At 58.9% G+C, this 26,993-nt stretch overlaps 1 protein-coding gene across 1 annotated transcript in view; it reads left to right on the top strand.

Moving 5' to 3' along the window:
- EFNB1 (ephrin B1) overlaps positions 1–8,202 on the top strand; it is a 48,780-nt gene extending 40,578 nt beyond the window's left edge. The window contains exons 3-5 of the mRNA XM_039571948.1: positions 1,636–1,728; positions 2,672–2,800; positions 3,740–8,202. Of these exons, the coding sequence (XP_039427882.1) occupies positions 1,636–1,728; positions 2,672–2,800; positions 3,740–4,128 (611 nt within the window). The 3' untranslated portion in view covers positions 4,129–8,202. The remainder of the gene's footprint in view (positions 1–1,635; positions 1,729–2,671; positions 2,801–3,739) is intronic.
- Positions 8,203–26,993: the final 18,791 nt, after the last annotated feature.

Below are 26,993 nucleotides of genomic sequence, written 5' to 3'. Positions count from 1 at the left end.
GCTCAGGTCCATCCTGTTTGGATTCCAGAGAACTTGTGCAGGCTGTCGGGGGCGTTTCTCCGCATTCCCAGGCGTTTGCGTGAGGCTTGGTGCTGACAGTGCTGCTGTCGGAAGGGCCGCCAGCAGATCCCAGCTGGATGCACCATCCCAGCTGCATGCACGGCTCCATCCCGGGAGCTGCTGGCAGGGGGGACCTGCTGCGGGAGAGATGATAACTCAGCAAATGGCCCAGGGACTTCCTGATCAGGAAAACGTTTGCTGGGGTTTCAGGCAAGAGCCTTGATTGCACAGAGGTGTTTGGAAAGAGCTGATGGACTTGGAGCCTGCTTCCCGGCAGGATCTGGGGGTGCTTTCCAGAGTATCCCAGTGTGGCGGCTCATGGAGGCACCCAGCCTCCTGCTGTGGGCAGGGGAATGTGGAAAGACGTCCTTGCTCTGTAGTCCAGCCTCTTCCTGTCCCCTCACCAACACCCAGCAGGGTCCAATGGATTCATCCCAAATTTCCATCAGTCACCTGCCCTCCCAGACCTGCATTTTTGCGGGATGGAGGCCAGAATAGGGCTGCACAGGGAACCTGAAACCCTGGGGCTGAGCTTTGGCCTTGAGGCTCAGGGAGGTGTTGGCTGTGCTGTGTTGGCCAAGTCCTGCCTTGTGTCTGGAAAATTATCCCTGGACTCTGTGATTCTCCATCGCATCGCCTTCCCCAAGCTGTTGCCGAGCTCCTCCCAGGTTTCACTGCTTCCCTGGGTGAATTGTTCCCTGTGGTTGGATTTGGTGGAGCACTGGGATGATTTGTGTTTGCCACGATGGAGGGAGGTGCTGGGGTAGGAACCATCCTGGTCCCTGGGCAGATCTGGCTCTGTGCCAGGCACAGCGGCCACATCCAGGGCGCTTGTGGGATCAGAAATGAGTTTTTTCAGTCTGTTTAGCAGAATGTGCCATTTAGGTGCTTAATCCTGCAATCCTCTCATTTGGGTTTGTTCTCTCTTGTGTCCCCCCTGCCCTGAGCCCCGCAGAGGGCCAGAGGGTGGGGGACCTTCCCTGTGCTCCCGTGGGATCCAAGGGCTGAAAACTCCGTGCCGGCTCCATCGAAAAGTTAATGCGAATTTAAGTGACTTCTGCCCTGCAATTAGAGCCCCCAGAGCCCACTGGGGCTCTGAGTTTACATTCTTCACCGAGGCACAGGGTGTAATTAGAGATGTATAATTTAAACTGTGCATATGCAAGTGTTCCCATTCTGCACCAGGAGCAAAGGAAATTATCCAGGAATTAAAGGGGGAGGAGGGTGCAGGCATGGAGAATGGCTCACTTGTGTGGATGTGGCAGTGAGAGGAAGCTGCAGGGATCATGTCCTCACTGCTGCAGGCAGCTTTGGAAGGGGCAGGAGCCGGGAATTCAGTGGGCTCCGGGTTGGGGCACGAAGATGTGGCTGTAATGGGGGATCAGGAGTGAATCCCTTGGGTAGGAGGTGCCAGGGGATAGCTGGGACCTGCCTGGCAGTGCCAGGGGGCGGTGAGGACCTGCCTGGGGACAGGTGGGGACCTGCACAGTAATGCCAGGGAACAGCAAGGAGCTGCCCAGCAGTGCCCTTCCAGCTCCTAGGAACCTGTCTAACATGCCCTCTCTTTTCTTGCAGCCACTTCCAACGGCACACTGGATGGCTTGGAGAACCGGGAAGGAGGGGTCTGCCAGACACGCTCCATGAAGATTGTCATGAAAGTGGGGCAGGGTGAGTCCTCCCGTTCCCTGGGGTCTCCTGCTGCCTGCTGACACAGGGTCTCTGTCCCTCTGGGGAGTGTGGGAGTTCAACATTCCAGGGAAACTGAGGCCAGGCCAGCTGCTCCTGGGAGCACTCCTGGGTTAGTTCAGCAGAATTTCATTTTTAGGATCTTGCTTCCTGCCTTTTTTCTCTTGCCAACATGGCGCATGTGCGGAGCACTGGGATTGAAAGGGAGCGATTGTTCCGGTTACCTCGTGGGCTGTATCCCTGCGGGAAGTGACCTCGGCACAGGACCCATGAGCCCTGCGAGTGCCTTAGGGGAGCTGGCACAGGCAGTGCCCTGTAACTTCCCGGGCATCCAAGGGGGGATTGGAGCTGGCCAGGCATCAGGGCTTGGGCTTGGTGGCTCTCAGCTGTGGAGGCCACCGGGCTTTGGGGATTCTGGTGGCAGTGGGACACCAAGGATATCACCAATGGGCTCTTCTCCTGGAGCTCCTACTCCCCACCACCTCTATCCGGAGCTGCTTCCCAGCCCCAGCGATGCCCCGGGCTCATTTCAGCCCCAACTCGGATGCGCAGCTCCCGATTCTGCTTCTCATTATTGTGTTTGCACGTCAGGGCCTATATTTATAATAAACAGGCAAAGCTGTGCTGCAGCCTTGGCCTCCTGCCTGCCCTTCCCTTCCCTTCCTCCCGCTGCCCGAGCAAGAAACCTGTCCCAGCCCACGCACGGGAGCTCTGAAAACAGCAAACCAGGGAATTAGGGTGGGGACCTCCTTCCCACAAGCCCTGGAGCAGCTCAGCCTTGCTCTGTTGCTCTCGGCATCTCCCAGCACTCCTGTGCCCCGTGGGAGTGGCTGGCATTTGGGGGCACTTCTTTAGGGGGGAGCAAGCTGCTGCCTTCCAGGTTGGATCAAGGCTTCTCATCCATCCATCCCCTCCATTTTCCCAGATCCAAACGCGGTGATCCCAGAGCAGCTGACAACGAGTCGGCCGAGCAAAGAGTCAGATGACACCGTGAAAGTCGTCACGCAGAGCCCGCGCAGCAAGGTCCCGGCGGTGGAGGAGCCCGGCAAGCCAGGTGGGTGTTCCAGGGATCCCCAGGAGAAGGATGGGGTTCTACCTGCCGTGGGGCCAATGAAGCCCCTCCAAGCTGAGCTTGTTGCTTGGATCCCAGGGATAGCAGACTCTCCGGATCAGGGGTCTGGATGGCTTTGCCGTAAGTGTTGTGCCCATCTCTGCCATCCTGCTGCTGTCCCAAGCCCAGGGTGCAGAGCAGCTCGGGTTCGTTTTCCCAGCTCTTGGCAGAGCTTTGCAGGGAAGTGCTGTTTCAGCACTCTTCCTCCTCCTCCTCCTCTTCCCATGTGTTCCTCACAATACATCTGGGAGGGCTTGGAGGAGGTGAGGTCCTCAGGTGTGAGAGCCCTTTGAAGGTGGTTTCCGGAGTTCCTGGCCCTTCTGAGAGCAAAGTGGAATCAGATGAAGCCAGGAAGAGTCTCTCTTTTCTTTCTGCCTGGATCGGCCTCTGAGCTCCCTGTGGGAGCTGTGGCTGCCCTGGCCCAGGGGTCAGTAATTGAAGACTGGGGGGCTCTGGATGTCTGTGAAGGGCATCCAGGTCTGTTGTGGGGAGCGAAGGCTCCCCGGGTCTGGAATGGTGTCACCTGGACACGATCAACACTCTGCTCCATAGGCTGGGAGATGGGAAGGGGAGCAGTGGTGCAGGGTGGGGGACAGAGCATATGGTGCCCCCTCTGTGCATGCCTGAGGCTCCTGCCTGCCCTGCCCAGTCCTTCCCAGGGATGTGTGGGTCTCACTGGGGAGGGAGGGTGGGGAGCAAGTGCCATCCCCTTGGAGGTGGGGGGCTCCCCTCCTTGGGAGCATGGCAGAAGAATGTTGTACTGAGTTTGGGGGGCAGAGAGGAGCTATGGGCGACTCATCCCCCTGCTCCACAGGTGTAATCCATGCATGGATAGAGCATGGATCTGGCTACCTCTCTGACTCATGTCCCCTTGCCTTGCAGGCTCCGTCAACCAGGACGGCCAGGAGACCCAAGGTCCCAGCGATGGCTTCCTGAGCTCCAAGGTGGCCGTGTTCGCGGCCATTGGCGCTGGCTGCGTCATCTTCATCCTCATCATCATCTTTCTCGTTGTGCTCCTGATCAAGATCCGCAAGCGGCACCGGAAGCACACGCAGCAGCGAGCCGCAGCCTTGTCCCTCAGCACCTTGGCCAGCCCCAAATGCAGCGGGAACGCGGGCTCGGAGCCCAGCGACATCATCATCCCCTTACGGACTACAGAGAACAACTACTGCCCGCACTACGAGAAGGTGAGCGGGGACTACGGGCACCCCGTCTACATCGTGCAGGAGATGCCCCCGCAGAGCCCAGCCAACATTTACTACAAGGTGTGAGGAGCAGCCTGGGAACGGCCGATGCAGCAGCGCGGGAGCGCCGGGCGCGGGGCTGGCGCCGCAGGGAGGAAGCGAAACGCCCCACCCGGCACGGCGCGGGCAGCGCCGGGAGCGGCGCCGGGGAGCGGAGGGCTCAACGCTCACGTGCTGATTCTCCCCTTTGTATTTAGTTTTGTAGTTCTCAGCTTTTGTAATCCCGAGACTCTGAGGGTGAGCCTTCAGCCTCCTCCTCTTCTTCTGCAGACTGTGGCCGGCCGTGGGGGGCAGGCGCTGTGCCTTTCCGTGCTCGGGACACCGCTGGCAAACCCGGAGACTCCACCTCCCCTTTGTGGTTTAGGATTTCCCCGCGTCACCCCTGCGGCCCTGCGGGAAGTGCCCGCCAGCACCACGGGCTCCCCGAGCCTGGAGCGACGCCGGGGCCTCGGTCCCAGGAGCAGCGAGCGCACAGGGGGATGAGGAGGAGGAGGATGCTTTGCCAAGGTGCCAAGATGCAGACAACTGTGCAGGGAGGAAGCTGGCAAACCCGATTTACTACTACTACTATTATTATTATTATAATTATTTTAATTTTTTTGTAACATTTTTATTTTTGTGAATTCCGGGTGGGACTCCGGCCCGCCACCTCTGGGCACACGCCATCACCTCCTTCCAGCACGTCATCCCGCCGGCCACGGGGCAGATTCCGCTCCCCCCGCTGCCCCTGGAAACTTTTGTGTTCGTAGCTGTTGACTCTTGTTTTAGTCTCTTTATAAAAAGAAAGAAAGAAAAAAGAATTCTATCTCCACCCTGTCTCAAGCGTTCCGTGCGCGAGGGGCCGGACAGCGCTCCTGCCCCACGCGGAGCAGCCGTGGCCTGGCAGCTCTTCCCAACCCCTCTGGAGCATCCCACTGTGGAAAAAAGCCTTTGGCTTTCCATTGGGCTGGGGCTGAGCCTGCTGGAAGCAAAGTAGGGGGTGGCAGGGGGAAGCTGCAGCCCCCTCCTAAGCTGGGCATACTGCAGGTGGTTGTCCTTGGAAAGGAAAACTGGAAAACAAAGGTTCCCGACCTGCAGCTTGTGCTGGGGGTATCAGGAGGAGGCTGGTGCTCAGGGCTGGAAGCCCCCAAAGAGGCTGGAGCACCAGGCTTGGCTTGGTTGGGAGCTGAGCCAAAGGCTTTTCCGCCCTCCTGCTTTACCTGGAGAATCCAGTGCCCCTTGGCAGGACCTGCTTTGGGGACCAGCCCCTGCTGTGCCTGTTCCCCACCCTGCTCCTGGTGCAGGAGCGTTCCCTGTCTTGCCGCCTCCCGGGGTCCCACAGCCCGGGCTCCCCTGCCCTTGCCTTGCCCATCTCCTGCCCAAAACTGGAAGGAGTTGAGCCTGTGTGGTGGGATCATTCCCAGCTTCCTCTTGCCAGGAGGAGCTGCCGGCACCGTGGCTGATGCCAGTGAGCCCAGCGGGGCTGGCAGTGCCCTGTCACTGCCTGTCCTCGGGCTGTCCCCCCTTCCTCACTTTCTTTTCCTTCCAGCAGTAGCTGCTTTTGCTCAGGGAGCAGGAGTGGGGCCAGCGGGGCTGTTCCCACCTGGGCTGTTCCCGCCTGTCCCCAGGGCCCCGAATCCCGCGTTAGGAAGTGCCCAAAGAGCGAGGGAGCTGCTCTGCTAAAGTGCCTTGACGAGGAGCGGGCGGGGCGGGGGCAGAGCAGGGACGGAGGGGATCCATGGCCTGGGAGGATCCGGTGGCTTGGGGGGATCTGGTGGCCCGGCTGCTGTGCTGGGGTTTGGCCCTGAGCGGGATGGGAGCATCCCGTGGTGTCACGTTGTTGGGTTTGTGGTGGTTTAGGGCAGGAATCTGGGATGGAGTGGAGCAGGATGTCCCAGCTCCCCTCCTGCCCTCAGCATCCCAAGGTGGTTCTGCTTCCAGGGCCCTGAACCAGCTGCTTCCCTCGGGAGAGATGCGCTCCAGCGGGTGCTCCCCCCGCTTCCCCCGTGTAGCACCTTCTGTCCCCCTCTCCTTTGTGGGATCCACTGCCCATCCTGGTCCGGGAGCTGCCCCCACCAGGACCCCCATTCCCCAATAGGGAAATCCCAGAGAATTGTGTCTTAAAAAATCCCCCTTTCCCTCCTCCCTCTGCCAAACCTTGGCCTGTGTTTCCCAAAGTGGGCAGAGCCCTGGCTGGGCAGTGGTGGCAGCAGTGATGGTGACAGTGACAGTGGAATTCCTTGGGAGTAGTGGCTGGAGTGGAGGGGGAAGTGGGGGGACGATGTAGTTTTGGTTTGGTTTTTGTGGAGAAGGGACAGAGTCTGGCCATAGGTTGTACCAAAAGTGATCTGACAGTGCCGGTGGCTTCCCACAGTGGCCATCCCCAGCTGAGGTCTCCATCAGTCCCACTCCTGCTGCTGGGAACAGCTGGAAAACCTTGTAAATATGTGAAGAAAGGGTGAAATCAGAACTCTTGGTTTTTGCTGAGCACCTCGGGCTGCTGGGTCCTGGATCAGAGTGTGTCCCTTGGGTTCTTTTTGTGGAAAGCATTGAAGTTTGATTGATTTTTTCTTTTTTTTTTTTTGGATTTTTTGTTTCTTCCCCCACCCCGTTTTGTTTGTGTAAATACTAGTCTTTTTTGGAAGAAATAATGTAAAGATGTTTTGTATAAACTCCGAATTATTTTCTGGTTGCTTTTTCTTAGAAAAACAAATGAGAACTTAAAAAAAAAAGACGAAAAAAAAAGAAATTTTAACCACAAGAACGGGTGTAAAACATTGTCATAGAGCTCAGCCCGGAGCCCATGGGCTGTGCTGGAGTGTGGGAACTGCCGGGATCGGGATTGGGGACCTGCCCTCGATGTAATGCAGGATCAGATGGGCTCCAAGCAGAGAGTGAGCCAGGAGTCTGGGATTCTATTCCATCCCAGAATCTGTGGCTCATTCCCAGTGAGTCCCAGAGCTCTGAGCTGTGCCCTGGCCACAGGCAAAGACTTGGGGACACATGGTGACCTGAAGGAGCATCAAATTTATCTCCTTTCTTACCTTTAACCAAAAAATCCCTGACCTGGGGATGCAGAACTCAGTGCAACATCCTGAGATCCTGCTCTGCTTTTTCAGGCCTGTGGAGCTGCTCCTGCTGCAGATCTCTTTCCCAACCATCCCTATTTTCAGTTTTCCTGTTTTGGTTGCCAGCTGCCAGCTCACCGTGGCCCCATCTCTGCTTGGTGCCTGGGCTGAGGTGGCTCCTCCTCAGCCGTGCCCACCTCAATGCAGGGGCCCTGCCCAGGAGTGGTGACTTGCCTGGAGCCATCTCTGGTGTCACCTGGCACTTGCTGGGAGCATTGGGGACCCCCAGTTGTCCCAGTTGCTCCCGGGAGCTGGGCTGTGAACCTGCATTATATCGACACAGGGTTCCCGGGGGGTTCTGGAGGTGCCGGAGCAGGGATGGACATCCCTCTCTCCATCCCGGCAGCGCCGCACCCCAGCACGTCCTCACCGCGCTCCCACATTTCAGAGCTGTGCCACCTCCACATCCCACAGCGTCACATCCGCGCCGTCCCCTGTCCCCAGGGGCCCGGCCCTGCCATCAACCAGCCGGGGCTGCCGCTGCCCCACCCCTGTGCCATGGTACCGCTGGAGCAGCCGGCCTGCCGGATTTTCCCTGTCCGCTCTCCACTGCCGTTACCGAGAGGTGGATACGGACCTGGAGCCTGGATGTGGTCCCGGTGCGGGGCACACGGGATGGGGCTTGGGCCGAGCGGGAATGGTTGGGCGCCGTGTGGGGAACTGGGCACGGAGGGAGCGAGGTCCCTCTGTGCCGGCACCTCCTCGGCTGCAGGGGCACATCCTGGCTCCGGCCTCAGCATCCCCGTGCTGGTTGATCCTCCTCGGCTCCCGGTGGGGCTCCGGCGGTGCCGGGATCTCCTCGGCCGCGCTCCCAGTGCCGCAGATTTTCTTTCTTCGTGTCATGTTCCTGGTTTTGATTCCTTTCGCCTTCTCCCAGCTCTCCCGCCCAGTAGCATATCATCGGCATCGGTAACAGCTCTGTGGCAGCTGAACTCCATGGAGCCGTGATGGAACCTGATATATTGTTAAATAAAAGGGTTTTTTTCCTATGGAATCCCGGCTGTCTCCCGTGTGCTTTATTCCTGCCCCAGGCTTGAAACCGCAGTCTGGGCTGAAGAGATCTGGGAAGCGTTGGCTGGGACAGATCCTCACCGGCTGGTCCTGGAGGGACCTGGTGGGTTTGGTTTGGTCAGGAAAAGTTTGGAGATTTTCTGTCCAGTATTTACAGCATGGACTCAGGATTGGATGAACACGGGGTTGGATATGGATGGATATGGTTGGGCACTCCATGGATATGGTTGGACCTGGTGATCTTAAGGGTCTTTTCCAGCCCAAATGGTTCTGTTTCCATGGCTCTGTCCCTGCAGCTGGAGGCTCCTGGAGGCCACTGGATTCCCCTCAGGCTTGAGGAGCTGCTCCTGTGCTCCAGAGCAGGCCCAGCCTGTTGGGAGCTGCTGGTGGCTGGCACAGGACAGGGGTGTCCTATTCCTGGCAGGAATGAGCCCGCTCCAGACAGGCACAGGGAAAAACAGGAAGGGAGTGAAGCTGGCTCTTCCTCACTCTGGAGATGCTTTAGGAGAGGATGGAGTCATGGAAGTTCCTGCCTGGTGCAAACCACACCTGCTCCAGTCCAGGTTGTCCTGTCAGGAACTGTGGGTGCTGAATTCCAGTGTGACCACAGGGGTATGTGAGGGAATGGGTCTGGTTTATGGGATCTTAGAGTTAAAGTGGGGCTGAGGCACCAACCAAGAGAGGTTGGAGAAAACTCATCCAACATGGAGGGGTGAGGTGAGCCTTGGGGAGGGAGCACTGCAGGAGCTGCTTGGGCACAGCCGGAACCACTGGGACAGTGCCAAGAGCCTGCTGGAGCAAGCAGGGAATGGCAGGATGGGGGTCGGGATGGGGGGCCCTGGGGTGCGCCAGCTGGGCTCAAATGTGGTTTGCTGGTTTGAAAATCCTCCTTCTCTGCGTGCTTTGATCCCAGTGGGAATGAAATAAGGCTTTTAATTCTAAACAGCTTCGCTGGGCCCTGATGCCCGCAGGGATAACTGGAAGTGCCAAACGTGCTGGGACCTGCCAGCAGAGGGAAAAGTGCTTTAACAGGTTCCTGGAACCGCCCCAGGGCCGGGAGCGGGAGGGAGGGAGGGTCCCCCCGGCTCCGGGGCTGCTCCGGGTGGGACCGGCACGGACTGGGGGTGCAGAGCCTGCCAGCCCCACGGGATCACTCCTGGTGCTCCATGTGTGTCCCGGGGCAGCTGCAGAGAGGGTCCCACAGGGCAGGGATGTGCTGCAGCTGCTTTATCCCAGGTACACCGAGTTTGGGGAGTCTCCATCTCCTCCCGATCGCACCCCTGTGTGAGATCCTGTGGAAGTGCTGGGAAAGGTTTGGTTGGGAGCACCCTTGTCCCTGTCTGTAGTGGGAGGGGACATCAAGCCCTGGTGCCAGTGCCCACGGGGACATGGAGGCTCTGCTCTGCTCCCAGGGGCCAGCTGGCAGTGAGGGATCGGCAGGATCCTACCCAGGAGCCTCTGGATCTGGAAAGTTCATTAAAGCTGCAGAGCTGCTGATGGTTTTGGATGTCCATCAGGACTGGAGGAGTTATTTTAATTATTTCACATAAAGGAGCTTTTTGTCGAGTTTATTAACTCGCCCTTGGCCGGATACCACTTGGGAGTGGGGCGGCTGCCAGGCCAGCAGAGCCAGAGCATTTGGGGGGATTGGGATGCTGGGGGTAACCATGTCCCTGGTGCAGGAGTGTTTGGGGGATCAGGATACTGGGGGGCACTGTGTCCCTGGTCCAGGAGCATTTGGGGAGATCAGGATGCCGGGCTCACCCTGGGTGCAGGAGCAGTGCCACTGTGTGCCCTGGCCAAGGTGGAACCCCCACGGAAGGGCAGCCTGTATGGGAAGCACCTGTATGACCTGGTTAAGTGATGGGAAGCTCAAAGCCCCTTGGAGGCAGGTGAGCAGGGAATGACGGATCTGCAGCACTTCCAGCTCCGATTTGAGACCAGGCTCAGCTGGAGATGGGACACTGGGGCTGCTGGGGGGCTCAGGAGGAGCTCTGCTGTGGAGGAGCACGGGACAGGGACACCCCCAGGACTCCCGGAACGTCGGCTCCATGTGCTGGGGCTGTGCTGGTGGCACTGGTGCTGACAGGGCGCTCTCCCTGTTCCACCCATCCTCTCCCTCCTAATCCCAGCAGTGCCAAGGCATTGCCATCCCTGGAGCTTCTCACTCCCGTCAAGGGCCTGAGCAGCTGTTGCTGCTGCCCATCCATGGATGAGCTGGCCCTGGGAGGCAGCAGGGATGGAGCTGGAGCACCAGTGCCTCCAGCCCCTGCTCTTCCCAGCCTTGGCTGTGTTCCCTGGATCTCGGCTGGGCTGAGGGTGAGCAGGACAATGTATCCCAGGCTTCCTTTCCAATATCACACCCCATTCTCCCATTGCTGCCGCCTGTTCCTGGCCTCATCCGCCCTTCCCAGCCCACTCAGCCTCCTCCTCTGGCATTTCCACTCCAAGGGGAGCATCTGAGCCCCCCAGCCTGGAAGGGGCTGGATAACAGCAATTCCTGCTCATAAACCTTGGCTGGACCAGCTGCGGCCGCCAGGACTGGGAAGTTTATCCTTGTTTTCCCTACAGTATATCCAAAATAACTAACAGGTTTTCCTGGTCGAGGCGCTGGGCTTTTCCCACAGCCAGGCTTTCTGCCGCATCCACTGGCTCGCCTGCACCTGGTTTCCAGGGAGAGGAGCCTGGAAGATCCATTAGGCTGTCGTGGAATGCAACGAGTCCCGCGGGCTCCGTAATAAGAGCAATAACGGGAATGCACTGGGGGGCTGTTTGTCACAGGGATGGGATGGGATGGGATGGGATGGGATGGGATGGGATGGGATGGGGATGGGGATGGGGATGGGGATGGGAATGGGAATGGGGATGGGGACAGGGAGGGGATGGGATGGGGATAGGAATGCGGACAGTGGTCTCTGCTTTAGATGCTGAATGGGATGGGAGGAGGAGAAGGATGAGGAAGAGGAGGAAAAGAGCACAGCTGGTGCTGGCAAGGCAGCGGGTCAGTATCCAGCGCTCTCCCTGTGTTCCTGTGCCACTGCCAGCCCCATCCCTGTGCCAGGGCAGCCATCTGTGCCCGAGGCGGAGCAGATCCGGGCAGAGCAGGCCCGGCGCCGCTCGCACAAAGGCCCCGCAGTTGGACCCAGCGAAGCTCAAGTGCTCGGAGAAAAGCGTCACATGCTGCCAAGGTTTTTCCTCTGCAGGCAGGCCCGGAGCCAGCAGGGATGGCTGCAGCCTTTTTCCCCTGGCAGCGCTTCCAGCATCCTGAAAGGCTCTTCCCTGGTCATATCCCAGCCTGCCGGGATGTGCAGGAGCTCCCATGAATGACGTCCCTGGGTTTGCCAGCTGAGATAACCATGAGCAAAGAGCTGGGCTGGAAGGGTCACAGGGCTGGAAAAGGCAAAGGAGTGTGCTAGGAAGCCATGGAGGGACGAGGAGGAAGCTTTCTCCCAGTGAAACAGGGAGCTCCAGGATAAATCCTGTAGGTTTTGGTTCGTTAAGAAGGAATGAACACGACTCTACAGCAAACATCAGTTAATTATGTGCAAGGTTTTAATGTTCCTGAAACACAACCCTTGGAGAGGGTCCCCCAGCTGCTGGAAGGGGGTCTGAAGGAAACACAGAGCTTTTCCTTTTGTTTTTGATGAAGGATGAGAGAAAAATGGGAAATATCAGTGCTGTGGCCACCCTGAGAGCTGCTGCTGAGCCAGCCCAGGATCCTGCTGGGGTTGGGGTGTTCTGTCTCTCTGCAATCCCGGGAGTCTGACAGGGGCTTGTCCCGGTTTCCAGCAATCCTGGGATCCTGACGGGCTTGTTTTGCCTCTCACTAATCCCGGGACCCTGTGGGGGTTTCTCCCTCCTCTGAGCCAGCCCAGGATCCTGCTGGGAGGTTGCCTCATTTCAGTGGTCACTTTGTGCTTCTTCCCTGTTCCCAGGGGCACAGGGATGACACCGTGACTGCAGGGTGGATGTGTCCTGGGGGAGGTGTGATCCAGGCTCCCGCCGCTCCACCACACCCCAGGGAGGGTTGTGGCTGAGGCCTTGGTCAGCTCCCGTGTCCCAAGGCCAGCGCCCAGAGCTCAGGGATGGGATTTGGGCAGAGCCAGGACAAGATGGGCTCCTGTTCCCATCCTGCAGCTCCTGTTCCCGTCGCAGCGATCGCCCCCAGCCTTGGATCTGCCCTGGCTGGGAAGGGCCGAGTGAGGCTTTGGTTTCAGCTGAGCTCCCCCCTAATTCCTGCAGCCTGGTGTAATCCTCCCCAGTGAGCCCAGCGCCAGGTTCCTGCTGGAAATTGGCTCTGGCTGTGGCTCTGGGGTCTTTGTAGGGAAGCTGAGCCAGGAGGAAAAGCAAGCTGGAGACTCCAAAGGGCTGGGGAGCTCTGCTCTCCACCTGAGGGCTGGGGGAGCTCAGGTGGGGACGTGGCGCAGCTGGTGCCTGGGGTGGGGTGGAAAAAACCCTGAATCCTGCTGGGAGCTGGGGTGGGATCATCCCTGCGGTGGGGGGCAGGGGATGGGGTGCTGTGCGGTGCCAGCCATGCCCAGCAGAAGGTAAAGGGCTTCCTGGGGTGCCCAGGAGGTGCCCCAGCTGGAGATGAGCTTCTCCTGGTACAGATGGAGGTGGGGAGGGATGCAGGGAATACCTGAGGAGATGAACCGGTGGGTGAATCCCCAGCCAGGAGCACAGAGACAGCTGCCTGTGGGGTGATTTCCCTTTGCACCAATGAAGGGAAGGCTCCAGGAGCTTTCCTGCTGCCCCAGACCCAGCAGGGAAAGCTGCCCTTGGAAAAAAGGGGTGGAGGGCTCCCATGGCTGCTGTCCGTGTGGGACCCCCGGTGTCCCCCCAACTGCGGCTGTGCCAGTGCCCAGCTCGCTCCAGTGCAGGGGCTGCAGGAACTTGCAAGGATGGCAGCTCCCAGCCCTGCATCCCTGCATCCATCACTTTGTCCTGGCTGGAAACCAGAGAGCAACTCGTGAGGAGGATGCGGGATGAACTGTGGCTTCCCACTGCTTGCTGTAAAATGGGATTGGCCATTAATTATGGACTTAACAGGCCCGGGCTGGGGGGACCCGCAGGGGCTGGATCGCAGCGAGGATTGAGGGGACCATGCGGCAGGGGAAGAGGTTTCCCAGGGGAGGGATGGGAAGGGCTGAGCTTCATCCCAGCGGGAGAAGGCAGCTCTGGGCAGGCAGAAGTGGTCCTGCTGGGGTGCCCATCCCACCTCCCCCAGGGAGGGTCCCTCCCACGAAGTCCTGGCCGCAGCCCTGCCAGAGCCTGATGCCTCTCCTCGCCCTCCCTGGGCTTCCAACAATAATCCCGGTGCCGGCTGGGCTTTGCTGCTCTTGGACGCGGGAGTGGGGCCGGAGCACTCGGCTCGTAAGGCGATATCCCGATATCCCGGCAGCCGGAGCAGCAGAACAAAGGCGCAGTGTCTGCGGCCCCCCGGGTCACCCGGAAACCCGTCCCAGCCTGGGGGGAAAGGGTTAAGGAAGGCTGAGCCTCCAAACATCCCGCGATCCCTCTCAAAACCAACAGAGGGATAATTAGCTGCTAACAAACGGGAGAGATGAGCCTGGGTGTCCTGGGGGGTGCCGAGGGCTGGGGGCCGTGGGGTCCGCGGTGCAGGGGCAGCAAGGCCGGGGGGACTCATCCCACATCCCAGGCAGCATCACCCACAGCTCAGGCAGCGAAGCCTGGGGGGTCGGGATTTTGTTCCATGTCTTATCATAGGATCACAGAATCATCCAGGTGGGAAAAACCTGCTGAGATCGTCGAGTCCAACTGTCCTCCCAGCACTGCTGCGTCCCCAGGTGTCACTTCCATGTGTTTTTTGAACACTTCCAGGGATGGTGATTCCATCACTTCCCTGGGCAACCTGTTCCGGGGCCTGACCACCAACTTTCAGCCAAGAAAATCCTGCAGGGTTTCCCAGAGTCAGTTTTGCACCTTCCTGGTGATCCCAGCTGCTGGAGGTGGATTTCCAGGCACAGAACCCCTGTGTATGTGAGGGGAATGCAGGAATTCCCTCCAGGAATGCCATTTGGACGTTAGAACCCCCTCATTCAGCTGGGGATGGGCAGGGGGCTTGGCAGGAGACAAAAAGGCTCTCCAGCAGCAGCAGTGGGTCTCAGGCATGTCCTGTCCGGAGATGCTCTGTGGGATGATCCATGCAATGCTCCATGGGATGTTCCATGCAATGCTCCATGCAATGCTCCATGGGATGCTCCATGGGATGCTCCATGAGGTGCTCCATGGGATGCTCCATGGGATGCTCCATGGAATTCTCCATGGGATGCTCCATGAGGTGCTCCATGGGATGCTCCATGGGATGCTCCATGGGATGCTCCATGCACTTACCCGGCCCCAGCCACATCCCGCGCTCCCTCCACTCTTCCCCGCGGCACCGCTGGCTGCGGGAGAGCGGCGGGGAGGGCCGGGCAGGCGAACGCTGCCCTGAATGAGAGAGAAAGGCCCTTTCAGGGAGTGCAGCCAAGCACAGAGCGCAGCCGGAGCGCGGCCGCAGCCGGGGGAGGCCCTGCAGCCCCAGCACACGGGCGGGGAGGAGACCGCTGGGGCACGGATCTGCTGAGCCGCAGGATGAGGAAAATCTCTGGAGCAAGGGAAGGTGGAGGCTTCCTGGGAGACCAGGACTTGCAGCTGGACCCTTTGGATCATCCTGACCCGGCACCGGGGCTGGTCTTGCTGCAGGTGGGGTGTTCCAGATGGGATGGGCATCTTGGCTGTGGAGCCACCCCACGTCTCCAGCATCAGGGGGTACAGGAGGAGCAAAGGGCTCCTCGGCTGTGTGGGATTCATCCCTCCAGGAGCAGGAGCAGGCAGTTGGGAATGCTCCCAGCATCATCACGGAGCTGGGGGGTGCTGGGGGAGCCGTGGGGGGGGGTCTGGGGAAGCTTGGCTCTCGCCCTCCATTGGCAAAGTGATTCCTTCCCCTCCAGCAGGTTTTTAAAGGGATGGTTTTGCCCTAGAAGTCACATAATTAACATTTCCCACTTCACTGTGTCCTCTGGGCAGGCTGGTGTCCTGCACAGTGTCCCGTGCCCAGCTCCACAATTCCAGCACCAAACCTGGAACTGGCTCTGCCGTGGTTGCTTTGTTTCCACCGGAGTGGGGTGAAACGTGTCCGATTAATGCTGTGCTCCACAAAAATATGCAGTTTTGGACTGGCCTGGACTATTCATTTGTTCTGGCTTCAGAGCCAAAAGAATGGATTTTTAAAAATATAAAAATGTCTCACTTCAACATTTTTTAAATCAAATATTTTGGCTTTGCCTTTGGAGTCAGAGCTGGGAGATCAGGTGAAGCCATAGGGAGCACTTTTAAAAACATTTTTTCCAGCCTAACTCTCCCTTCCCAAACAAACTTGGCCTTTTCTCTGGCTGTATTTAACGTGGGATTGTTTGTTTATCCTCGTGCAGACCACGGCATTTGCTTTTGTGGTGTTTCTTGTTTGTTCTGGGATCCTTGAAATGATTTGGGTTTTGTTATTATTTGCTTGCTGAAGGAAACCCCAAATCCGTTATTTTCACACTTCTTGTTGCAGTGGGTTTTCCTCCAGCACTTTCCCATTACCCACCAGAAGGAAGAGGGATTTGGGGCATCGCTTCACATGGACGGACCCTTGTGGGGTGGTTGGGGTTTTTTGGGGGGGTTTGCTTTAGGGTTTTTAGGTTTTTAGGGAGTGTGTGTGCCTGGGCTGGGAGGATTTTGTAGCAGCAAAGCCAAGGGGAGGTCATGGGAGCCATGGGAAGGGGGTCCCTGGGGATGTGTCCTGCTCCACCACCCACTCTCCTCAGGGGGTCCTGGAACATCTCCGAGGTTTTATCCAAGCTAAGTAATTCCAGGATTCCGTGCCGATTCTGGGCTGGGCGGCGGGTGATGCTCCATGGGGAGCAAACGGGGGGGTTCCCGTGTGAGCTGAGCCCTATCCCGTGCTCCCCTTCCCCCCGAGCGTCCCTGCGCGCTCCGAGCCCGGCTCGGGCACCGCCAGCGCTGATGATGCGCCCTGGCAGCCGCCGCCTCCGGCTCCTCGGAGCGCGGCCGCGCGGGTGACGAGATGTGCCCTGACGGCCCGGCCACGGTACACAATGGGCTGTGCTGGGGAGGGCCCGGGGGCTGCGGGCACCGGGACCCCCCCACGGACACCCCCCGTGCCTCGTCCTGCCCGGCTGCTGCGCTTCCCGCTCCGCTCCGTGGGGTTTTCCATGGGGATGCTGTGCCGGTCACTGCGGATGCTCTGCCGGTCACTGGCCTTATGGGCTGGGAGCAGTGAGCCGTGGCCGAGGGAGAGGATGGCGGGGGAGGAAGCTTTGGTTGTGCAAGGCCTCCTTTTCCCTGCTCCTCACCGCTTCCCAGATCCTGGCCCTGCTGGAGTAGCAGCTCCCCGGCATCCCTGTGCCGGCTGCGGCCCCCGGGACCGGCTGGGCTGGTGCGACAGGCGTGAACGGCGCGGTGGTGACACAGCTACGTGTCCTCATTCTTCACTGTGGCCTCTGTGTGCAACTTTTAATTGCTTTTGTGCCGTGGGTGGCGAGTCCGGCAGCCCAGGATCCGCGGCGCCAGCGGAGCTGGCTCTTCCTCGCTATTGTTGGTGCCCCTGGAATGTTGGAGCCCTGGCACAGCTCCGGTCTGGAGAGACCCCCGAGCCAGGATCAGCCCCCCAGACTGGGATAGAGACACCTCCAAGCCATTCCAGGTGCAGGGAAGCCTTTGTAGCCATTTCCATCCTCCCTGTCCCCACATCCTCCCACGCCAGGCTGGTGGCAGGCGCAGAGCGGGTGGCAGGGAGCTGGAATGGTGACGGGGGTGCTCATGGCCAGCTGAAGATCTTCAGTGTCTGGTTGGACTTGGCATAAAATATTCATTGGAGGCAGACCCATCCCGCTGGCTGCGGGACAAGCCATCAGCTGGCAGGGGACGGGAAAGGCAGTGGGAAGAGGCTGTGTCCCCACGGTGGGGACAGGGGGGTGGCACCAGGCATGGAGAGCCCCCCCAGCCCTCCTCCTCCACGGCCTCCAAATGCTCGGGCCTGGCGGGAGGCTGCGGGTTCCTTCCGGGAAGAGCAGAAGGGTCCTGCAGATCTCAGCATCCTCCTTGGCTGGCAGCTCGGCCACCTGGAAGACGACGGGAATCAGCTTGGTTTGGAGCGGGTTGGATCCCGTCTCCCCACCCGGGATGCCTTGCATATGCACCGGGATGGGGGGGAGGGGCTGGGCCCTCTGAGCACTGCCAGGGGGGATTTGGGGAGTAATCGAGTGCCAGGACAGGGTCAGCCCACCTCTGCTAACATCCCTGGGCGAGGTGAGGAGCAGGACGCTTCCGCGTGGACATCTCATGCCGTGGTCCCCATCTGTGCCACGGGGTCTCATCCATCTGTCAGCGGGTCCAGCTCCCAGCTGGAGCATCAAGGACCCACCACTCCTGTGGGTTCCTGAGCCCCGGGAAGATCCAGCCGGGAGCTTTCACGGTAAATCTTGGAGCTCAGCAGGAGCCCAGGGCTGCAGTACGTGGTGAGGAGGGTGAGAGACCTGGAGCAGCCCTGGGAGACGCGGCAGCTCCTGCACCTCCCACAGCTCCATGCTCACTGTAATCAGCAGTACTGGGAATCTCAGCTGCTCCTCTGCTCCCTGCAGCTCCATGGAGTGAGTCTGGAACCCAGGAGCCACAGCTGATGGCATCCAAAGGCACTTCCTTCTATGGCTGAGGCAAACAGTTCTTCATTATCATTATGACTATTATTATTACTATTGTTATTATTACTATTTTTATTACTACTACTATTATTATTGTTGTTATTATTATTATTATTATTATTGCTGCTGCTCTGGGGCTGAGCCCCCCACTGTCCTCTCCCTTTGGGGCTCCCTGGGATGCTGCTCATTCCAGGAGGAGCTGTGACATTCTCAGTGTGCAGCCACCGAGCCCCGACAGCCCCCTGCGTGGGTAAGTGCCATTCCCATCACAGGGACCACAGGGAACACATTCCCCCTTGGCTTTTTCAAGCTACAAAGGTGTCACGGTCCTTCCCAGAGCACAAAAATTCCGGTGGCAATAATGGACATGGGGGAGCCATGTGCTGCCCTGCTGTCACCCTCTGAGCCTGCCCTCCTGCTGGCACTGGGGGTCCTGCTCTGGGATGGATGGTGCCAGAGCAGGATTCCAGCACGGATCCCTCCTGGTACCCTCAGGGCAGGATGGACACAGGGAAACCTCAGGAGAGGCTGCACAGAGCCGGGAGAGAGGGACCGTGTGGCTGAGAGAAGGGTAGCCCTGGCCTCCCAGTGCTTTTGGGGGCAGGAAAAGGGGTTCTGTCCCAAATTCTCCAGGGTTTGGGTGCTGCTGGCCCTGGGTGATGGTCCACCTGCCTGGCAGCACCAAAGCTGGAGAGCAGCAGTCCATTTGAGCTGGAAACCATTACCAGTGTCATGCATCCTGTGAGGAGGGACCAGCGTTCCTCATCCCATCCTGCAATTCTGGGCAACAGCTTTTGTCCGGCACTGGGCAATGCCAGGGCATAAAATTGAGACTCCTGGAATGGTTTGGATTGGGAGGGACCTTAAAGCTCATCTCATTCAAAGCCCTGCCATGGCAGGGACCCCTTCTACTATCCCAGGCTGCTCCGAGCCCCATCCAGGTGAGCTGGAGGTGGGAAGCCAGCGGTGCTCTGGCTCTCTCCGGAGCCCCAGCACCAGCTCAGTCCTCCAAACCAGGTCACAGCATCCTTGTCCTGCTTCCATCGCTCAGTCCCAGCTGATCCCTGCATATCGCCATCCTCCTCCTGATCCTCAGGCCATGGATGCTGTGGCTGTGCCTGCTCTGCGCCTTCTCCCAGGGCCTGGGGCTGCTGCAGTGCCTCTCGCATCCAGTTGGGAACTGGGCTCCTGTCCAGGCACAGGAGCCTCGGCGGGGCTGTGATTTACCACCATCAGCTCAGTGCCACGGGCAGGGCTGCCCTCAGCCCTTCCCGCAGCTGCTTTAATGACCTACTTTTAATCCAGGGCCTGGGATGAATTAGAGGCAGCAAAGCCTGGGCAAGGTTTTGTTTGGCCTTTCTGGGGTGGGTTTGTTCCTGTTTGGGCAGTGCAAAAGGGAGCCCCTTCGCTCTCAGGGTCTCTTTCAACTCAGCTCCTTGAAAGACTCCCCCAGAACTGCTTCTCTCTTTAGTGCTGTGATTAAGCTCCTCTCCCCACCCCTGTATCAAATCCAGCTGCAGAGCTGAAGAGATTCTTGGCAGGAGACTCAAGACAGAAACAATACTTCAAGTGGAAAAGGGGGGCCGGGGGCCAGAGCTCTTCCCAAAGCCCTGGAGAGCTCTGGGGCTTCATTAAGGGGATTTTTGCAGCCTGTGGTCAGAAAATCCTTCAACTTTGTAGCTATAAAAAGTAAATTTCCATCATCTGTTTTGCCCAAGCAGATGAAGGTGAGCATTCCGAGCTGGCGCCTTGGCTGGATCCGTCCTGAGGTCACCTGAGGGAAAAGCTCTCTGAGGTCCTCGAGTCCAACCATTCCCCAGTGCTGCCAAGGCCACCACTATGTCCCCAAGTGCCACATCCCCAGATCTCTCAAATCCCCCACTACCCCGGGCAGCCTGCGGCAGGCCTTGACAACAATTTCCATGACAAAATTTTCCCGATATCCAACTAAACCTCCCCTGGCACAGCTTCAGGCTGTCTTCCCTTGTCCTGTGACTTGTTCCTTGGGAGGCCCTGCGTGCCCACAGATGGGTGACACTCTCTGCACATCCTGGCATGGAAAAACCTTGGGTTGCTTGGGAAGATGGTGCCCACAGGAGCCTCCCAAACTTTGGGAAGTCAGTAATAATTGGGTGGGGGGAAGGAAGGGGTAATTAAAATAGTTCGTGGACTTGCCAAGGAGGGAACGGGGCTGATCCCTGCCAGAGGCTGCCCATCATAGAATCCCAGAATGGTTTGGGGTGGAAGGGACCTTAAAGCTCATCCCATTCCACCCCATGCCATGGACAGAGACACCTCCCACTGGACCAGGTTGCTCCAAGCCCTGTCCAACCTGGCCTTGACCCAGCTGGAGACGGGAAGAGCAAGGTGTCCATGGTGCTCAGTGGGATGTGCCACTCCAGAGGGCTGGGATCAAAAGGCAGCTGGGCATTGTCCCAGAGGAAAAAATCCAGGGAGGTTTAAAACTACAGTGACAGGAATATTGGCTGGCCTAGAGTGGCACATCCCTCCCGAGGGGTTCCTGCCCTCATGCCAAGCCTCTCCATGCCTGTGGAAGGGCATCCCACGGCACTGGAGGGACAGGGAGCCAGGGAGGGAATATCCAGGGCATCAGCAGCCGGTTTGGGAGGTGAGGCCGCCCCGGGCAAGAGGCAAGAGCAGACCCAGAGCAGGAATGAATGTGAGAAAAGCAGACTTTGCTCTGGGTGGGGAATCACCGAGGGATTAAAGGTTTAATAAGATCAGAGGGACAAAGCAATAATTAGCCTAAATTATGCTGTAATTTAGGAAATTAAAAACAAAGCCTCTCATGTCAGAGGAATAACTCTGCCAGCAAAGTGGGGGAAGAGCTGAGGAGCAAAGGGGGACGTGACACCTTGGGATGAGGAGATTGGAGGAACGGCCACAGCTCAGCCCGGGCAGGGCGAGGGAAGAAGGGAGGGAGGGATGGAGGGAGGGGAGCCTGGAGGGTCGGGGGCTCGGCCCCAGCCCCCCAGGGTGTGCTGGGTGTGCAGGCTGGGACAGGCACCCGGCTGCAGCTCTGCTTCCCTTCCCTCCCCTCCCCTCCCTTCCCTTCCCCTCCCTGCCTGCAGCAGGGGGAGTGGGGCTGGAGCTCAGCCCTGGGCACCGGTGGGGGTCCCCACTCCCACCAGCCGTGCCCCCGCTGCAGCCTGGGCTCTGGGGGGCTGCTGGCTGGCAAAGCCCCTCCCGGCCTGGAAAACCCAACCATCCCCAGGATGGGAGCTGGGGAAGTGGCTCCAGGCTGGGAGCAGCGTTTTCACTGGCGCTCAGGAATTCGCCTGGAGAGACAATCAGCTCAGCCCCCAAGACTTAGCTCATTACAATAACATCAAGATTAAATGGGATATAGAAACAGCTGTCCTAAAGCTCCTTAAAGGATCTGAACAGATGTAACAAAAATAGATTTACATTTAATTTATTAAGTTTTTCCTCCCTTACCATTTAGATCATTTGGGTTTTTTTAATAGTGTTTTATCTCAGCCTGGGCCTTGCCCAGCCCTCTGTTAGCTCCAGTCCCTTGTTCCACAGCACAGGCATGAGGAAAAGCCCCATTCCGGGGAGCAGGGATGCTGACCTGGCTGTTTTGGGCACATTCACATTTGGATCAGCTGCCCAGCTGCAAATGAGATAAATGTGCAGAGCAGAACTAGGGCAGTAAATGCTCAGAGCAACTTCGGACCTGACCCTGCTGAGCCTGGGCTGCTGCAGGCACCTGCCTGTGGCTCAGGAAGCTGATTCCAGGCTCTGTGTCACCAGATCTGCCTGGTGACAGGGGATGAAGGGACAGAGCTTTGCTCAGCTCCACAAAATGGAGCTTGGAAAGGGATGGAGGCTCCCTGGAAATTTAGGGGAGAAAAAGGCAAATGGGGAGGGAGAGCATTTAACTCCAGTGGTTGTATCAGTGCGAGATCAAGTGGTTCTAAATTGGTGAAGAACTAATTTAGAGTGGGAATTAGGGAAAGATTCTGACCAGGTGATGGGTGGAAGTTTTTCCCTGGAGAAAGGGAAATGTCAGGTGGGGACCAGGAGCCTGGCTGGGTCCAGGAAGGAGCTCAGTGGGTTTCAAAGAAATCACGGAATGGTTTGGGTTGAAAAGGGACTTTAAAGGCCATTTCATTCCACCCCCTGCCATGGTGGAATGCCCCCCCCCTTCCACTGTCCCAGGTTGCTCCAAGTCCTGTCCAACCTGGCCTTGGACACTTCCAGGGATGGGGCAGCCACAGCTTCTCTGGGCAACCTGTGCCCTCACCAGCCTTACTGTAAAGCAGTCTTTCCTTATATTTAATCGAAATCTTCCCTTTTTAGTTTTAAACCACCTCCCCTTGGCCTATCACAACAGTCCCTGCCCAAATCCATGTCCCCACCTTTCCTACAGGTCTCCTTGAAGGACTGGAATTTTCTGGAGGGGTTTGTGGTGCTAGACATGAAACCACCAAACACAGGGAAATTTATTGGGAATTTGAGTCAGCCCAGAGGGAGGTGATTCATTTTCGTGTGAATTATGGGGAGTTTTTATTCCTCCACCCCTGGTATCTGTGAACAGAGCTCTGACCTTCCAGGGTTTGCTGTCTGCATGGGACAGCAGGGAATGTCACCTCCAGGGAATGCCACCCACAGGAATGCCAGCGCATCCCTCAGCCACAGGGCGTGGAGCATCCGCGTGCCAGCTGTGGATCCTGGTTCTCCTTTCCCTCTCCCAGAGATGCTCCCTGGCCCTCCCTACTCCCTCACCGCCACCTGTCCCCTTCACTACTCCTTCCCTTCCTTTGTCTCTTCCTTCCCCTCGCTCCCAACCCCTTTTCCTCATCTGCTGTTTCCCTTCCCCCCTAGAGGAGGTAATTTTGCTGCCGTGTCCTGTGCATCCATCACCGGCACAGCCGCGCTCCCGGCCCCTTCCCTGGGACTCGGCTCTTGCTGGAGGATCTGCCAGTAAATTGCTTGGATGGCAAACGAGCACCTGGGCTCATTACAGCCGAGTCGGGGACATGGTAATTACCTGCCTGCGAGGGAGCGGGGCGGGACCTGCCGGGAGAGCGGCACCGCCGGCCCGGGAATGCTCACTGGGATGGACACAGGCTCAGGGACAGGCCAGCGCCGGGGGAGACCTCAGGGACTGGGAGACGGGAGAACTGACCCCTGAGGCAGAGCCTGCCCCACACCCTGAACCCTGAACCCCTGCAGTCCCTCACGGAGGGAGTGTCGGGATTTTCGGCAGCTCCGGCGCACGGAGGGATTTTCCAGCTGGGGTGGGCTGTCAGGACCCTCCCCTGGTTCTTCCCTAGTGCCTCCTGAGCAGCTTTGCTCAGCCGCTGGAGAGGAGGATGGTCGGGACCCGCTGCCTGTCCAAGGGCACTGCCGGACACGGGATTCGTCCTTCCCGTCCCGCGGCCGGCGGGGAACAGGAGGAGGTTCTGGTCTCCTTCTCAAATGACAGCTTTTCTGCTGAGCAGTTTGTTCTCTCCTTGAGGGCGGCTACTGAAGGGCTGCCAGGCTGGGTGGTGGCCGCTCTCCTGCTCCTCTCTGAAGGATTTCAGGAGCATCCTCCGTGCTGGAGCCAACGCGCGGCTCCCCTGGCTGGGGAGGGCAGCAGTCCAAGCCTCCGCCGGGCCGGCGCGGGGCCAGCTCCCCCCAGGACAGGTTTTAGCCCAATTTCCAGCCCCGGTGCCACAGACACCATCTGCCAGGGCCAGCCCGGCGTGTCTCACAGTCCCCCTCAGCCCCCGGCCCCCGGCCCCTCCTAGCCCCGTCTCTCGGCGGTGGCTGGGGCTCGGTTTTCCAGCGCTGCTGGGCACACGCCGCACCCCCAGAGTGTCCATCTGTCCTCCAGTAATAACTTGGAGTCTGCTGCCTAATTTTAACCGAATCTGACAGCTCTTTCGAGCACATCGTTCCAGCAATTCTCCAGCGAGACAGATGCATGGTAGCGAGGCAGCTTCCGATGGGAAGCTCCAATGCTCAGGGAAACGTCAGGAGGGATTTGAGGCTGAAACTGCTTTTTCCGGGCAGGGGAAGGAGCTGTGCGGGGATGGACCCCTCGTGCCCCACGGCCGGGCGGCGTCAGGGTCCCCCACGGGGCAGGAACTTAAACGGGGTCTTTGGATAAGGACAAAGTGTCTCAGCTTTCCCGCAGCCCCCTCTGCGCTGTCCCAGACCCCCACCCGTCTGTCAGCTCCTTTCCCCGGCCCGGGCGTTCTTCAGCACCAGCCTATTCCTCGGTGATGAAACGGCCACTCAGCCGCTGCCGGCGAGAGACAGTGACCTTGTGTGTCCCCTCTCGGTCTCCTGCAACAGCAGCTGAAAGATGGGGACAAGGTCAGTGACTCCTGCCGGCAGGTTTATTGCCGAGGAGGGGCGGGAGCTCGGCTCCAGGTTCAGCTGCCGTGGCTCCACCAGCACACACACCTCCCCGGCTCGGGGGTGCTCCAGGACGAGGGGGAGCATTATTCCACCGCGAGGGCACGGGGCTGATTTGGGATGGAGGGCTGGATTTATCTTTATTCCCTCCATCCCTCCGTGTTTGTTTTTCTCCACCCTCGTGGCCGCTGCACGGCGGTGGTGGCGGGGAGCATCCCCCGGCCCCGTGTGGGGTGACTCGGGGCGTGCAGCAAGGTCAGGGACCACCCCGCGGCTCTGTCCCCTTCCCTCTCCCTCATCCTTCGCCTCCCATTGCGTCAGGATGAGCTCAGCCCTCCCTCGCCCGCGGGCGCGGTGTCGGCAGCGGTGGCCGGGGTGGAAAATCTCCCCAGCTCCTCCAGGTGGGAACTGGGTCAGCCGGAGCGATGGGAGCGATGGGAGTGATGGGAGCCGGGCCGGCACTCGCGGCACCGGGCCGGTGATTCAGAGGGTGCCGGCTGCTCCCTCTGAGCCAGGGCTGATTCAGCAGGGCCAGGGAGCTCTGCTGCTGCAGGCCCGGCCTTTGGGCCACCCCCTTTTCGCTGGAAAAATAAAGGATGGGGTATTTTTTATAGTTTAAAGGATTGCTTTTATGTTAGAGAGGGAGTGAGAATCTCAGAGCAGCATCCGGCACATCCCTGGGAGCGCTGGGCAGCTCCCTGTGCCGGTGCTGCATCTGCTGAGCCCGGAGCATCACCCACCTCCCTGGGTAAACTGGAATTCCAGGAGGCCTCGGGCAGAGCAAAGGTCTGGTCCTGGCAGTGATGGTCTCTGGCGTGTACCCCGAGGTGCCACCACACACTCTGAGGTGTCACCGTGCACCCCAGGGAGCCACAGCGTGACCTCCGTGTGTCACAGGGCAGGAATGTCCCCTGTGGGACCTCCCCTCCCTGGCCACTCTGTCACCCACTGATCCAGACATCGCCGTGACAGGGCCTCGGGGACAAATACCCTGTTTGCAACAAAATCCTGCTTCAAAGAGTTCCCAGCACCCCCGTGATATAAAAAGAACTCGCCTGTCTGTAACAGTATTAAATCCATCACTGGGAGATTAAATTCTAAAGGGATTTTGGCTTTCAATATAAACAGCAGATTCTTAAGTGCCTCTTCATTTTCTGCGTTCAGGAAAGACACAGAAAGGCCTAAAATCCTCCCAAATCCCTTGGCATGGCTGAGCCCCGAGCGGCGCTGGGCGCTGGCGCTCCCGGGAGCTGGTTCGTGACTGCCCGCGCTGGCGGGGCCGCGATTCCTGACCGACCACCTCGGGAAGCGGAGAGCTGGAAGGTCCCCAGTCCCCTCGGGGCAGCGACGCGGCAGAAACACCAGGGGAATTCCGGCTGCAGCGGGAGCTGCCTGTCTGGAGCTGCCGAGACGGGGAAGGAGTGGGGGAGCTGCGGCGGACGGGGAGCGGGGGCTGCAGGGCGGGCACGGAGCATCCCGCGGGATGAGGGGGAACTGCCCCCGGGGCAAGGTGGGAGCTGCCACGTTCCTCCCGAGATCCGGCTGCAAGTTTCCCGAGAGCCGAGCACATCCCAGACAAGGCCGGAATGACGAAGCCCTGACGAGACACCAGCCCGGGGACAAATTTCTGCTCCGGCTCTTTGTCTTCGGCTGGGTGTGGCTCCGGGCCGGAAGGGAGGGCACGGGGTGTGGCCCCCGCTGTCTGGGGTGCCTCCCGTGCCCCGCTTTCATCTCCCCCACCCCCAGCACCGCTGGCTGGGGGTGATGGGCTCATCCCTGCAGGAGCTGAGCTCCCAGACATTCCCCCTGGGCAAGGTGAGCCCGGCTGGCTCCCATCCCCTGAGTCACTCCAGGCTCACCCGGGCCTGGCAGCAGCGAGGGCAGAGCTGGCAGTGCCACCTCGTCCGACACCACCTGGTCCTGCCACCAGGGAAGCATCTGGAACACGGCAGTGGAAGAGATTGCTCCCTTGGCCTCTGCTTTGTTCATCTTCTGACTTCTCAGAAGAGTGCCTTGAATTGGTTTAATTTTATTTTCTTTTAGTAAATTTTATTTACAAGGGTTTTTTGTAAAACTGAAACTAAAACTGCAGCAATTCCCCATGGTCCAGTCGCATCTCACCTTGGGTGGCCAAGATTCTCGTTGTCCTTGTCTTGGATTCTCCAATGGTCCCCCAGCAGCAGAAGCCAGTGTGGAGGCTTGGGGTGTTCATTTGAATTTTTTGGAGGTGGATGATTTTTTCAGCGATTTTCCCTCCTTTTTTTCCTGCCAAAGCCACCCCTACTGCCCCAGTGCCTTGTTCTATGCTGGAGCCACCCTTGGCTCTGGATCACAAGCAGCAAGGGGTTAACGGAAACGCTGCTTTGAAGGTGATTTCTCCTTTATTAAAAAATCCCCAACCAAAGCAATGTAATTCCATAGGAAAATAACCCAGCCCGGGAACGAGGAACCACCTGAAGGCTCACGCTGGCTCTGAACTCCTTTTCTCCCCAGCTCCAGTATCTCGTTGTGCATATTTGCCATAAAAGCAGCCACACGGAGCTGTTGGGTCATGTAAAATCCTGCCCCAGTGGCCACAGCCCACGGCAGCCATGCCCTGAGCCACGTTATCCCAGCTGGCACTGCTTCCCGGGCACGGCACAGCTGGAGCTGCCTCACAGCCCAGAGAGTCCAGAGGGATGGGGAGTGGGCT

This window comes from Corvus cornix, chromosome 4A (assembly GCF_000738735.6).
Source record: "Corvus cornix cornix isolate S_Up_H32 chromosome 4A, ASM73873v5, whole genome shotgun sequence".
NCBI classification, from domain to species: Eukaryota; Metazoa; Chordata; class Aves; order Passeriformes; family Corvidae; genus Corvus; species Corvus cornix.
Note: the sequence above shows the minus strand (reverse complement) of the source record. Positions and strands in the feature narration are given on the sequence as shown.